General features: G+C 46.8%; 1 protein-coding gene across 1 annotated transcript in view; it reads right to left on the reverse strand.

The window, feature by feature from the left end:
* Positions 1–14,857, reverse strand: part of KCNN3 (potassium calcium-activated channel subfamily N member 3) — a 463,290-nt gene extending 448,433 nt beyond the window's left edge. Inside the window, exon 1 of the mRNA XM_085636850.1 lies at positions 13,839–14,857. Within this exon, the coding sequence (XP_085492976.1) occupies positions 13,839–14,615 (777 nt within the window). The 5' untranslated portion in view covers positions 14,616–14,857. The remainder of the gene's footprint in view (positions 1–13,838) is intronic.
* Positions 14,858–15,262: the final 405 nt, after the last annotated feature.

A 15,262-nucleotide genomic window follows, 5' to 3' on the forward strand; every position in this document is an offset into this window, starting at 1 on the left:
CTTATGCTCCATAGGTACCCCCTTTTCAATAGTTTGTATGAAAATCCATGCCATTTGGGAAAGGTCCTGAAGAAGGTGGTTGACATCGTGTTTCAACCCACCGAAACGCGTGTCGACCTCATCTGTCCAGACCTTGCTGTACTTGGTCATCTAAGATTGTTTTGGAGACTTTTTGACATCTGTGTTTTCTCCTCACACCCAGATGTTTATGTGTTTTTGAATGACTGTGAAACGTTTTTGTTGAATGAATAAGTGTGGCTGTTAATGGTATAGTGTTGTTTATTTTGTACGGGGACAGTATCTTTACAAGTATTTTTGTACTATTGTTTTAAGAAATATAAGGCATATTATTTGTATAAAAAGAAAACAACTATTTAAGAAAACTGTTGTAAGATGTTTCTGATGATATATTGATTATGGTAAAAGTCATCATAAATAATAAGTCAAAGACAAATATAAAAATAAACAGATAGATTTGTATCTCATAATTGTGTAGTTATGTTTATGTGATTTTGCTTACACCCATACCAGATATATTCTGCTTTGGAAAGTAATATAGGTCAAAGGGGATCGTTTTTTGCTTGGTTGTCTCTCTTCCATTGTGACATTGTGTCCTAGTGACTTATTTTGGATACAATGTACCATTCACCTACCTGGTTAACAGGTATATTTTGGGAACGCCAAGCAAGTCCCTGCTCAAAGACCAAGCAATGGAACTGACTTCCCTTCAGTTGAAAGAGGCTGGACCACAAGACCCCAGTCAGTGCTCAAAATGCAGAATCAAGCTATCCACGTCTAATCTCATTGGTTCTTAGTCAGAACACCCTATCCTCGTCAGCTATCAGTCAGGCCATCTCATCCTCATTGGTTCTCAACTGGATGATCCTGTCCTTACCTTTTTGACTTTGGATCCTCCAATCCTCATCAGATCATACCCAGAAAGCCTTGTTCTGTTGGTTGTCAATCATACTGCCCAATCCTCATTGGTTCACAATTAGACTGTCATATCACTAAGGTTCTCAATCAGATCACCTCCCCTCAATGGTTCTCAATTGAGCCATACTGTCCTCATTTGTTTCACGTCATCCTTTCCTTAGAAGTAGTTACTCAGAAACTTGCGTCCTTATCGGGTCTTAATTTAGTCCTACCTTCATCGGTTGACTGCCCTACCCAAATCAGATCTCATTTGGACCATTAGTCCTTAACCAGACCATCCATTTCCTAAACATTCTTACTCAGGCCACCCTACCTTCATTGGTCCTCAATCAGAACTCCTAGCCATATCAATTGCTAATTGAACCATCTTGTTTCATTTTTTTTATTCATGCCATCGTGTCCTCATCGGGTCTTAATTAGACCCTCCAGGCATCTTCGGTTCTCAGTCAGACAGTTGTGTCCTCATCTATTCCTAATTAGAGCATCCAGCTTTCATTTCTTTTTAATTAGGCTGTCCGGCCATCATTGATTCTTAATCGGATTGTTGTATCCCCATTGGCTCTTAATAGGCCTAGGGTATTCTCACTGGTGCTTCATCACCCACTCTTACCTTCCTAGTCTTAATGTTACCTTTTTGTAATCAAGCTGCTCTTAAATGGCCTGCCATAAACTCATTGTCTCTTAATCGTACGGCACTATCCTCATTGGTTCTCCATTGGACTCTCCTCTATGCATTTGCTCTTAATCAGAATAGCCTATATTCATTCGTTCATAAGCTCGCTGTTGTTTGATCACCAGTACTTAATTGGATCATCCAAACGACATCAGTTCTTGATTGATTGGTCATTAATCAGGCCATCCTATCCCCATTGGGTCTCAATCAAACGATCCTATCTTCACCAATTCTTATAGGATCATCCTTTCCTCAATGGTTCTTAATTGGACGGTCTAGTGACCCTCATTTTTTAATTGGACAGCCCTATCCATAGCGGTTATTACACAGACCCTTCAGTCCTCAGTAGTTTTCCTAATCAGCTCACCCAATCCTCATTGGTTCTTAATCAGACCACCCTATTATCTTCGGTTCTTAAAAGACTGTCATTGTCCTTTCTAATTGGACCTCCCTAAACGCATCTGTTCTTAATCGTACGTCCAGTTATTAGTCCTTCTAAACTTGACTGGCCTGACAATGTTGGTTCAAAATATTTTTGTTATGCCCTCATCAGATCTGATTCGGGCTTTCATTTCATCATTGGCTTTAAATTAACACTTCCTTTCACTGGTCTCATTGATTTGGAAGTTGCCCGTTTTATTCTCATGGGCTCTAGATCAGAACGTCCTACGACAGTTCTAAAGTTGGCATTACTGTTTTTATCCTTTCTAGATTGGACTGCCCTGCCATAACTGGTATTGTGTTGCATCGTCCCACCTTCAGCGGTTCCAAATCTATTCAACCTGGCCTGGTCTGGTCTGAACCTGTCCTGCCCTCATCAGCTATACCAGAGCTTCCTGTGCTCAATGGGTCTAATTCTGAACATTTTTACCTCTTCCGGTTCTAAATCAGAATCTCTTTCCCTAAATCTCACCCTCTCCTGGTCAGTGTAAATCAATGCATCCTGCCCTCATGGATTCGACACCTGCGTACCCCTCCCCATTCTAATTCAGGCCTCCCAGTCCTCATTGGAACAACATGGTGCTGCTGCGTCCTACATTTGAGGTGACCAAGTCAAGCAAGGCACAAGCCTGGCACAGGCTGAGTGTCAGGCTCTGTCCAATGAGGACTGAAGAGCCAAAATAGAGCCAGGCCCAGCATCCCGAGAACCGCCCTTTTTCATCTATTTAATGTAGGCTTTTTTTTTTAAGACAAAGGGGGAGATTTACAAAAAATTCACGCAGCGCAGCCCCCAGCGAGGCAGCGCGACATGGAGGGAGCAGGAGAGCGCCATATTTCCAAAAATATGGCTTTCACCTCCCCTTTCCCTTGCGCCGGCGCTGATTACAGCTGCCGTGCGCCATGCACACACCTTAGCGCCATAGCGCTAGGGTGTGTGTGACTCCAGCATAGGTTTTGTACAGGAAGGGTACCGTTTCTGTACAAAATACTATGCTGGGCACGATGCAAGACTGTTCCCACTTTGTATGCGTGCTGCACAGAGCAGCGCGCATGCAAAGTTGGTAATGGAAGGAGAAATTAAAGCATTTCTCCTTCCTTGCGCCAAATTTAAAAGGGCGCAGTGTTCTCACGCTAAACCCAATCTACTGCGTTAAGTAAATTGGGTTTAGCGTGAGAAACCTTGGGTGGTTGCATGGGAATGCCCATGCACCACCCTTGGCATGCCCCCATGGCGCAAAATAATGATTTGCATTACTTTTACGTTATTTCCAGTGGTAAGCAAGTTTAGCGCTGGAAAGTAAATTAGAAAAAAAGATTTAGAGTCATTTTGTGTCACTTTTGTGTGTCGGACTCCTCTTTCTTTAGCTGATTGGTGTAATTGTGTCATTGAGGTGGGGACCCTCTCTGTCTTTACTGTTTGTTAAATCAGGGCAAGGCAGTGATATGAACTTAAAATTAGCTTCCTCTCTTCCCTTAACTTCGCACTTTTCTGAAGAAGACATTGTGACATTTTACAAATATACTGTGTCAGAATGAACTAATGTGATACTTGTATTTTATAAACATAGTGAAGTTCTTTAGGCCAGGAAATAACTTGAACACAAAACTTTGTACTTAGGTGGTAAAAGGGGGAAAGCAGTGGACGTACATCCAGTGGCTGAAGTACACAATGTGTAAACCGGGAACCAGCGTTCAAATCCCAGCTTTCCCACTTGACCAAACTGTGTGATCTTAAACAAACCACCTTACTTCACTGTGCCTAATTTTGACCGAGTGTTGAATCTAAGAGCACCTTGAAGTAGTTCTGGGTGTCTGGCTGTACGCTATATAAAAACTTCACGTATATATGTTTAATAGATAGCACTGTAGCTCCACATAAGATAAAAAATGGCCATATTTATAATAGTCGCAACAAAATTATATCTCGTGCCTCAGTCATGGCTGTGCCATTAGAGAATTGATGGTGGGGACGTCAAAGTTTAACAAATGTGAATGCAGCGATTTAATCTAATGTACTATAGAGGAACTCGGAAGTCCAAGAAATAATCTATTTTTAATTTGAAAAAGCCTTTAATGTATTTTTTACATGACGTGTGCTGTGTCATTTACATGGCAAATCATTTGCTAGCCCATCTAGTGCTTTGGCTGTTAAGTACATGGCTTCAAGTTGGATCAGCCATCTGCAGCAGCAATGAAATCCCATCAGTGTTGCCGCAGACTGCCTAAGGAGACCGCGCCAACTTTTTAGCAGGGAGAGTCGAGCCATAACCGAGCCAAGGGTCTAGCTTAGCTCTAAGAGCCTGAGCACGAGCCGAGCTATGAAAATAGCAGGCATGTAAATCATGCAACAAAAGTCATGCAAAAACATGATAAAATCATTTTAAAATTGTTTTAAAGTCTATTTTTTTAACAAGCAGAAGAGTTTCACATTAATACTTCAGACTATAAGAGGGCATTGATAGGCATTTATTGAAAGAGGTAGTTTTAAAACATGAACTTAGAAATATTCATTCCTTCGCCTGTCCTGACGACAATGCCGCTAGAGAAATCAGGGGCAAGTCGGTTGTCATGTGCACCCTTTTTGGGGCACAGTTTATTATTATGGCTGCAGCAACATTATAGTAGCTTACATTTACAGTGCACTTCCTGAACTCACGCATTTAAATGTACTCTCATGGGTGATAATAAAGAACAAGCATTGGCAAAGCAATTAGGTATTGCCTAAGCGAGACCTATTGGCTTTGCCCATGTCTTTCAGCATATAATCAGCAACCTAGAGTAGAGCAGATTAGAGTGGAGTGGCGTGGCATGGATAGGAGTGGAGTTGTTTGGAGTGGAGTGGCTTGGAATGGCGTAGAGTGGTTTGGAGCAGCGTAGAGTGGCGTACAGTAGAGTGAAGTGGCATAGATTGGAGTGGCATCGAGTACAGTGGTGTAGAATGGAGTGGCATTCAGTGGAGTGGTGTGTTGTAGAGTGGAGTAGCAATGAGTAGAGTGGAGTGGACTGGGGTAGAGGGGCGTAGAGTAGAGTGGTGTGAAGTGCAGCAGAAAAGAGTAGATTTGCATAGAGTAGAGTTGAGTCGAGGAGAGTGGTGTAGTGTGGAGTGGAGTGGGGTGGACTTGATCGGTGTAGAGTGGAGTGACGTAGAGTGGAGTGGCATGGCGCAGAGTGGTGAGGAGTGGCTTCGAGTGGAGTAGAGTAGAGGGGAGTGGGGTAGGGTAGAGTGGCTTGGAGTGGTGTGTATAGTAGAGTGGAATAGAGAAGTGTTGCACAAAGTGCAAAAGTGTAGAGTAAAATGGTGCAGAATAGAGTGCAGTGGTGTAGAGTACAGTGGTGCAGAGTAGAGTGCCGTGGCAAAGAGTAGAGTGCAATGGCACAGAGAAAGTGGCAGAGGATGCAATGGCATAGAGTAGACTGATGCAAAGTAGAGTAGCGCAGAGCACAGTGGCACAGAGTGCAGTGGTGTAGAGTAGACTGTTGCAGAGTAAAGAATGAAGTGCTGTAGAGTGCAGTGGTGTAGAATAGAGAGGAGTAGAGTCGAGTGGTGTAGAGTGCAGTGGCCTAGGGTAGAGTGGTTTGGGGGAAGTGCAGTGGCTTATAATGCAGTGGTGTAGACTAGAGTGGTGCTTAGTAGAGTGTGGTAGAGTGCAGTGGCAATCGAGTGGTGCAGAATGGAGTAGTGTTGAGTGCAATGGAGTACAGTGCAGTAGCCTAGAGTAGATTGGTGCAGAGTAGAGTGCAGTGGTGTAGAATGCAGTGGGGTAGAGTAGAATGGTGCAGATTAGATTGTCGTAGAGTGCAGTGGAAATGTTCTGTGGCATAGAGTACAGTGGTGCAAAATGCAGTTGCGCAGACTGCAGTGACACAGAATAGAGTGGTGCAGAGAAGAGCAGTGAGGCGTAGACTGCAGTGTAGTAGACTAAAGTGGTAACAGAGTTCAGTGGCGTGGAGTGGTGCAGAGTAAAGTGAAGTGGCGTAGGGTGCAGTGACGTAGAGGGCAGTAGAGTAGACTGCAGCTGCATAGAGTGCAGTGGTATAGAGTAGAGTGCAGTGGTGCAGAGTACAAGTTAGGGAAATGGAGGGTAAAATAAGCATCTTGGAAGGGGATCGGGTGGAAGGGAATAGAAGCTACATAAACAGGGATATGAGAGACAGACTGAAAACACAAGCACCACAGTCATATGGAGTGCTTGAACACAAAGAAAAAAGTAGCTACAGAAATAGGAGAAGTGCATGGATACAAGTACTTGTTCCATGCTCCAGGGGAGTGCCAAACACAAGAAGATGACATGACAGCCACGTGCCATGACAAAAGGGACGAAGGGAATGAGAGTGATACTGAAGCTAAATAATAGTAAGCTATGGGCGGGCTGTAGGCCCACTGTATGCAAATAAAATGTCTTGCAGACAGAGAGCATGTGCTCTCTAGGTGAAATCTAAAAAGGGGACTCAGTGAAATAAAATATTTGCCTAGGATCACACAATTTGTTCAAGCCGGGGAGCCAGGACTGATCCCAGATTTTCTTGTCTCCCATTCTGCAATTCATCTACTAGGTGGGTATCTTTTTCTGTTGTCTGCTTTACATCAAATGTCACTGCTTTGTTGTTGATTCTTGGAGTCTGAGGTTAGAATGTTGGGGCAGTAGAGGTGGGAGAGCCAACAAATTAACAGGAAGAGTTGAGCCAGAGCCGAGCTTTCATAGGTGATAATGGAGAAATAAGCGTTTTGTTGAAATAAAATATTTACCTTGGATCGCACAATTTAAGCAGGGATGCTGTGATTTATCCAGGTTTTTTGGTTTCACTCTGTGCAAATCAGCCAGTAAATGGGTATCTATTTGTCTTTCCTCATATTAAGATTTGTTTTTAACTCTTTGTGCATTCTTCTGCAGCTTTTAAAAGATAGCACAAACTCGACCAGAAGGTATTGGAGCACTTCACATGAGCACCAGTAACATTACACAAAGCCACATGCATTGTTTATAGGCATGGGTAGATTGAGTGATGTGCACAGAATCACATTATGTTGAGCCGACGCCGAGAGCCGCACCTGGTTCCCCAGTTCCATAGTCGGCAGCTCTGGCCCTAACACAACATCCTGTGTAGCGGGGGAGAGGCAGAAACCACATGAAAGCTTGGCTCCTTATGGGTCAGAGATTCCAAAAGGAACTTGAACTGCGCCACAGCCAGGCTACAGGTGCAAGCTTTCAGTGCCTTGCCATCTCTATGGGGCAGGCAGATGGCACATGAAAGCTCAGCTCAGTTTGGGCTCCAGGGTCCAGAAGAAGCGTGAGATAAGTCAAAGCCAGGCATCTGGCTTGCACTTTCAGTAACTCGCCCGCCTCTAAGATTGGGCCTGTGATGGCAGTGTGACCTATGAAGATAGGTGTAGCTGACAGGGAAGAGAAACGTTTCTCTCTGGTAGGTCCTCTGTCAGTCATCAGCCTACCACATCCACATGAGAGGGGTTTATATGGGTGCAGTCCTGCAAGGTCTCTCATGCAGCAGTAATCTGAACTGTCTTTGAAATGGGTCCCTATTAGGTTCAAAATTCATGTCCTTTACAGGCAAAAGCAAATCTTCAATTCCCAACAACAGCTACAGAGAGTTGAGGTAATCCATAATAGGGATACAGTCCATTTCGATTTTATTTAAACTTTTTATGGCATTTCCTAAAAGTATTGGTTTTATTCATGTGTTGCGTTTCTGTGTTTTTTCATGCAATAAATGACTCTTCTCTGAACGTAGTTGCCTCTAGGTGTTTGGGTGAGCTCTGGTTGTAGGTGAGTGTTCATAATGGGGCATGAGTGAGAGCTCTGGAGATGAGTCAGAAGGAAGTTTTAATTTTTCATAGTGCCTGTCATTGTGTCATAAAGGTGTTCAGACTTCATGCACATACAATCCTTGGCCTCTCTATGGAGCGCACAGAACTATGGTCAAATATGTGCCCATTGTAATTGTGATTTTACAACAAATTGTGTGAAATGAGTAGATTAAGCCTACCATGTCTATAAACACTTAGAATGCCATTGAAGCCACATACATAGAAAAGGTAGCTCAAAACTTAACAACAAATTAAGGACAAGCAATGAGCAACTGTACATCCCAGTAAAATGAAGCAAGTTGCAATGTCCTTCAGCACACTAATACATGCACATAATCTTCATATCTTTACATTTATGACACCATTTCAATGGGTTCTATTGAAAGGGACTAGAAATAGGAATCACTGGTTCCTTGCAGTGTAAATCACCACAGTGTAAAGGGGCTTTATGGTCCAGATAGTTTCAAACAGGGCAGGCTCTAGGGTGGTGCGACCGGTGCCAACGCACCGCGCGCTGACTTCAAGGGACGCTATGTTGTCAAATACATTGTGGATTTGAAAGCTCCTGCTGCCACAGGCCTTGCCTCTAGCAACTTTTAGGCAACAATAAAAATGTCATGATAACTCTGGTGATTAATGGACCTTCTAGAGAGAAAGATCAAGTTGTGTCTAGTGGAAGTTTTGACTCATCTTGAAGTAGAGCAGAGGGTGAATATGCCTGCCACAAAGAAAAGAGTACCATGCAGATCACAAAAGTGCACATAATGTAAATAGTTCAGTGGGTTACTGCTTTTGTTGGGGAGATCCTTTTGTTACTTTCAATTTATAAATTATTATCCTAATGTAGAACAGTTAGCTATTAACTGTCAATAAAGAGCTGCATGGAAACTGTAAGGTATAGGTTACAGCTTTATGATTTTTCCCCAGTCTTTCATTATCCTAATGTTAAAAAAGGGTTCATTTGGGTAGAAATCAATCCTTATTAGTTAAGAGAACTCCCAACCATAGTGGTACGTTTTAAATTCGCAGTTTTTGCTACTCCAGATCTTACACTCTACTGCCTACCAGTATGGATGACATGAGACTACTATACCTTGTTGTCCTCTTTATTATGCAACATTTATTTTACACTGACTTACGCGTGTGATTCATTACCTCTGTGTAACGTTTGTGACCTAGAGTGTTCTGATACACAAAACTGGTATGAGCAGCGCTATAAAATGAAAAATAATGTGAGTGAGAGTGGTTCTGGATACTTGATGGACACTGGTAGAGAGTGGTGGGGAGGGATTTCATGCAGAAGGAGGTCGGCGCCAATAAACATTGTTGCACAGGGTGCCACCAGCTCTAAAGCTGGCCCTGGTTTCAAACTTCCCTTTCCTGGAGTTTCAAGTGTCCAATGTCTTTGCTAGGGATTCTGCAGCACTTTATACTATGTAGAAGTTTTCACTTAGCCTGCAATCCAAGATGCCTCTCTTTTTCCAAGAGTGGTCTGCTGCTGGGCCTGAATTACTAAAAGGCCTGCTTTTGCTGTCCATCATAAGCCTGGCTTGATGATGTTGGGTATGGGCTTACACTAGCCTACTCTCCTGGGCCGCTCTGCCCCACATTTCCGTGAGGAGGAAGTGAACTCGAGTGGACAACATTGCCCAGACTTTGACTGACTGGCCTCACTTTTCCAAATCACTGAAGACCAATGTCCCTAACTCTCTCCATCCAGTGGCCTCAGCCCTCCCTATCATTTTTAGGTGGATACACCTTGTTGCTTTTTGAGAAATCTCAGGCTCACATCCCTAACATTATTGAAAAATCAACACCCCTGCTCTCAGACTCATGCCCGACCCCAGGCTGGATTCTTTATTTACATTCGCTGGCTTGCCTATGTCTATCATGAACAGCGCGCCTTGAGACGATGGTCTTTGCTTGCACGCGCTCCCTATTCCCACCCAATCACCGACGAGCCTCCTTTACGTGTTCCATTTCTCCTTGGAGCCCACCTCTCCATCTCCCGCCATACATTTCTGCTCCCCGCCTCCCCTCCTCCCCTCCTTCACCTCCCAGTCCTGACTGCCTCCGTCTCTTCTCCCTCTAATTTCCTGAACCCCTCCGACTCCTCGACTACTTCTGCGCCCCCTTCCCTCTCGCTCCTTCTTCACTCATCCCATTTTGGTCCCAAAGCCCTCTCATTTCCTCCCATCCCACCCCTTCCTTCTCTCCGGTGCTACGGTTAACCACCCCTCAGCTCCTCGCCTCTCCCCCGTCATTCCAGCGCTCCCTTCTTCCCAGACGTCTGTCCCCATTCTCCATTCCCCGCTATCGCCCTCGGTTTGCGGCGCTCTACCCCCTCCCTCCTCTCGATGACACCTGTAGCCATTTTTGTCTGGCGGGTGCGCGCGGCGGCTTTCTTCTAGGACCGCAGATCCCCGGCTTTGGGGAGGGGGAAGAGGGGGGTAAGGATGGTATCTCCCACCCCCGGCCCCTACTCCCAGCCGTTAAACCGACACTATCTGCAGGCACCGCCGTGCCTCGCGCCCGCCGCGCGGGGAGATCTCCCCGGGGAGAGGAACAGGTTGCAGACCGGAGGGAGGGGAAGCTGCTTTGCAATAGAAAAAACAAACAAGTTTATTTTGCAGCAGGCAGAGAGAGCCCAGAGAGAAGTGGGGGGCGGGAAGAGGGATCAAAGCGAGGGCGGACTCCGAATGTGATAAATGGTTAATGTGCACAAGTTTAACAGACAAGGAGAGGGGGGCGGCTTGTAAGGTGAGGCTTGGAGCCATAGGCAGCAGTCTCTGCTTTATGTTTGATATAGTCACATGGACTTTTAGGGGGTTGGGTAGGGGGTCCTAGAGGAATAGGGTCTTCCTTGGGTGGGATCATAGAATTCTGGAAACGGGTGAGGGGTGGGAGCTTCTTCATTATAAGAGATGCACCTGAGTGGGGGTCCTTCATAGGTGGGAGGTCTTCATAGGTGGGAAATGGTGAATTTTTGGGGTTTCATATCATGATCAGCACCCCTGGAACACACCAGGGGACAGGTACTCCGAACCCCTACTGTGGAACCGTCTTGGTCTAAAGAAGCCGAGATGTTAATAATGCATCGGAGGCACCGTCTGTAGAAAGATATTTATAGGCACGCATCCAGCACTGATTGATTCTGTTCTCACTTTTCATAGAGGATAGAAAGACATCCTGGAGATCTGTGCTGTTCTTACCTTTGATGGGGGTTGGGGACACCCCAGAGGCGGAGAATGGTCCAGGCAGAGAAGGGTCCAGGCACACCAGAGGCAGAGAAGGAACCAGGCACACCAGAGGCAGAGAAGCGTCCTGGCAGAGAGGGGTCCAGGCACACCAAGGGGCAGAGAAGGGTCCAGGCACACCAGAGAAAGAGAAGGGTCCAGGCAGAGAGGGGTCCAGGCACACCAGAGGCGGAGAAGGGTCCAGGCAGAGAAGGGTCCAGGCACATCAGGGGCAGAGAAGGGTCCAGGCACACCAGAGGCAGAGAAGGGTCCAGGCACACCTGAGGCAGAGAAGGGTCTAGGCAGAGAGGGGTCCCGGCACACCAGAGGCAGAGAAGGGTCCAGGCAAACCAGAGGCGGAGAAGGGTCCAGGCACACCGGAGGCAGAGAAGGGTCCAGGCACACCAGGGGCAGAGATGGGTCGCCTGCTTCTTTAATGAAGGACGGTAGGCACAGATAGAGACCAGATCCTCCTGTAATGGGGATAGGCAGGAAGACGCAGGGCACTGATTGATCCTATTCTCAATAGTGATAGAGAAAGGCAAACCGGACAGCGATTGGTCCTCTTCTCACTATTGATAGAGAAAGGCACAAACTGCTCACAGATTGGTTCTCTTCTCAGTAGTGATAGGGAAAGGCACAAAGCGGACAGCGATTGGTCCTCTTGTCACTAGTGATAGGGAAAGGCACAAACTGGTCACAGATTGGTTATCTTCTCACTATTGATGGGGGAAAGGCACACACTGCTCACAGATTGGTTCTTTTCTCACTAGTGATAGGGAAAGGCACAAACCGGACAGCGATCGTTCCTCTTCTCACTAGTGATAGGGAAAGGCACAAACTGGTCACAGATTGGTTCTCTTCTCACTAGTGATAGGGAAAGGCACAAACTGGTCACAGATTGGTTCTATTCTCACTAGTGATAGGGAAAGGCACAAACCGGACAGCCATTGGTCCTCTTCTCACTAGTGATAGGGAAAGGCACAAACTGCTCACATATTGGTTCTCTTCTCACTAGTGATAGGGAAAGGCAGAAACCGGAAAGCGATTGGTTCTCTTCTCACTAGTGATAGGGAAAGGCACAAACCAGACAGCGACTGGGTCTCTGCTCACTAGTGATAGGAAAAGGCACACACTGGTCACAGATTGGTTCTCTTCTCACTAGAGATGGGGAAAGGTACACACATGGTGCAGATTGGTTATGTTCTCACTAGTGTTAGGGAAAGGCACAAACCGGACAGCGATTGGTCCTCTTCTGAAAAGTGATAGGGAAAGGCACAAACTGGTCACAGATTGGTTCTCTTCTCACTAGTGATAGGGAAATGCACAAACTGGTCACAGATTGGTTCTCTTCTCACTAGTGATAGGGAAAGTTCTCCTCTCACTAGTGATGGGGAAAGGTACACACATGGTGCAGATTGGTTATGTTCTCACTAGTGTTAAGGAAAGGCACATACTGAGTACAGAATAACCTGTCCTCACTGATGGGGACAGGTACAAACAGAGCACAGATTGATCTTGTTCTCACTACTGATAAGAAAATGCACACAACCGGTACAGACTGGTTCTCTTCTCACTAGTGATAGGAAAAGGCACATACTGGTCACAGATTGGTTCTCTTCTTACTACTGATGGCGGAAGGCAACTACTGGTCACAGATTGGTTCTCTTCTCACTACTGATGACGGAAGGCACATACTGGTCACAGATTGGTTCTCTTCTCACTACTGATAAAAGGCACACGCAGGGCACAGATTGACCAAGTTCTCTCCACAGAAGAGGAACGCACACACCAATCGAAGATTGGTTTTGTTCTCACTATTGATGAGGCTAGATATACATAGGGCTGAAATTGGATCTCTTTTCATTAGTGGTGGTGAAATGCACACATGGGACATACAAGCTTCGTTCTCACTACTGATAGATGGGCATATGCAGAGCACAAATTGGACTTGTTCTCGCTAGTGAAAGTAATAGGCATATCTACAGGGGATTTCACCTGTTCTCACTTTTTCTAGAAGTATTCACGCATTTAAAAGTAAAATAAACATAGGGCACATATCGATGCTGTTCTCACAAGTGAAGCAGATAGGCACACCAGGGGCACAGACTGATTCTGTTCTCACAAGTGAAGAAGATAGGCACACCGGGGGCACAGACTGGTTTTGTTCTCACAAGTCAAGCAGATAGGCACACCTGGGCACAGACTGGTTCTGTTCTCACAAGTGAAGCAGATAGGTACACCGGGGGCACAGACTTGCTCTGTTCTCACAGGTGAAGCAGAAAGGCACACTGGGGGCACAAACTAGTTCAGTTCTCACAAGTGAAGCAGATAGGCACACCAGGGCACAGACTGGTTCTGTTCTCACAAGTGAAGCAGATAAGCACACCAGGGGCACAGACTGGTTCTGTTCTCACAAGTGAAGCAGATAGGCACACCGGGGGCACAGACTGGTTCTGTTCTCACAAGTGAAGCAGATAGGCACACCGGGGGCACAGACTGGTTCTGTTCTCACAAGTGAAGCAGATAGGCAACCGGGGGCACAGACTGGTTGAGGCACACCGGGGGCACAGTCTGGTTCTGTTATCATTACTCAAGGGGCCAGGCACACCGGGGACACAGGTTTCTTCTGGTCTCACCACTGACGGGGACAAGACACATACAGGGCACTGATTTGTTCTGGTTTGAACACAGGGGCGCAACGGAAAGAGAAGGTTTAAGACCCTACCTTTGAGTACAAGCCCCAGGACAGCTCGGTCTCTATCACCATTATAACTATTCCAAACATCCCAAAGATCAAGGCATAGTCACTGAGCCGTTTGCGCTTCTCAAAAAGGGCCCGCCGGTGGCCCAGCCGGTAGCCAATGTTCTGGTGCTTCCTCTTGGTGGTCTTAGGGAAGCTGCTGGCACTGCCAATGCTGCCGGGGTGGTGGAGCTGGTGATGGTGCAACAGTGTCTGCGTGGAGTGGTTCTCGTCCCGTGACGAGATGACGATCTCAGGCGGGTGGCCAGCACTAAAAATCTGCAGGGGCAGCTGACCCTCAGGTTCACACTCAATGAGGTTTCGGCGGGAGGCACTAAGCCCCCTCAAGGGCTTCATCACCCCGCCGCTGTACTTGCACGAGCTCATGGCGATCTCGGTGAAGGGGTTGCTGTCCCGCCGGTGCACAAGCGGGCTAGCCTGTCTGTGCTTATTACAGCCCCCGGCAGCAGCCCCACCGCCGGTCGATGTGGTGGACCCTGGAGAATGGCCGGCCAAGTGGTCATTTAAGTTCAGTTGGCTGCCATGCCGCGAGGAAGGTGGCGCGATGGGGCAGGAGTTGGGACATGGAGGCACCCTGAAGGCTGTAGGCGAAGAGTTCAACAGGCTGTGGTGTACAGGGTGCGTGAGGTGGGGGTTGTGGTGCTGCTGTTGCTGTTCGTCCCCAGCAGCGGGACAGTGGCACTTGAGGTCTTCGTCCAAGTCCCCAACCCCGGAGTCATGGAAGTGGCCAGTGGTTTCCATGATCTGGATTGGTTGGGTTTCCTTCCAAGGACCCCCCAGGCTTGCCCCCCTCTTTCAGAAGGTTTCCACAGGAAGAGAAGACATCAATGATGTAGACCACAAAAAGGGCCTTGGCAGGGCTCCCATGTTCTTTGGCTTCAACACTCCCTGGCCAGGGCCCAGGTGCTGCCCCTCAAAGAAGCATTGTGTCAGTGCAAGGAGGAGGGTGCAGGAGGCAGAGGTAGCGATGAAGCTGCTGCTTCTCTCTGGCAATACACTCTGCTCTGCTAAGCAGCCGAGCCCACAGCTTAGCAGCTGGGATGACTCCCATTGGCTGCCCTGCAAACCCCCTCCAGGCCCCGCCTCCCGCAGCAAGCTCCAGCATTGAACATGCACTGAGCCGCACGGCCTGCCGGGAGATGTCGTTTTATCGGCTCACAGAAATTGAACCATTGATATGCCCATGTGGAAGTCTGAAGAGCGCCGCATCAGGATTCAAAACGAGGAACGGCAAAGAGGAAGACGGACAGATAATCCGCGGGAGACTGGAATAGCCAGAGGACAGAAAAGGTACTAACAACAACCCAGGAAGTGTTTCCTTTCTTACTGATGCACGAGCTCTAAACCAGACTTTTAAATAAATACCACAAACTTTAACATGTTTGTGA

Source organism: Triturus cristatus, chromosome 12 (genome assembly GCF_964204655.1).
Source record: "Triturus cristatus chromosome 12, aTriCri1.1, whole genome shotgun sequence".
Taxonomy (NCBI): domain Eukaryota; kingdom Metazoa; phylum Chordata; class Amphibia; order Caudata; family Salamandridae; genus Triturus; species Triturus cristatus.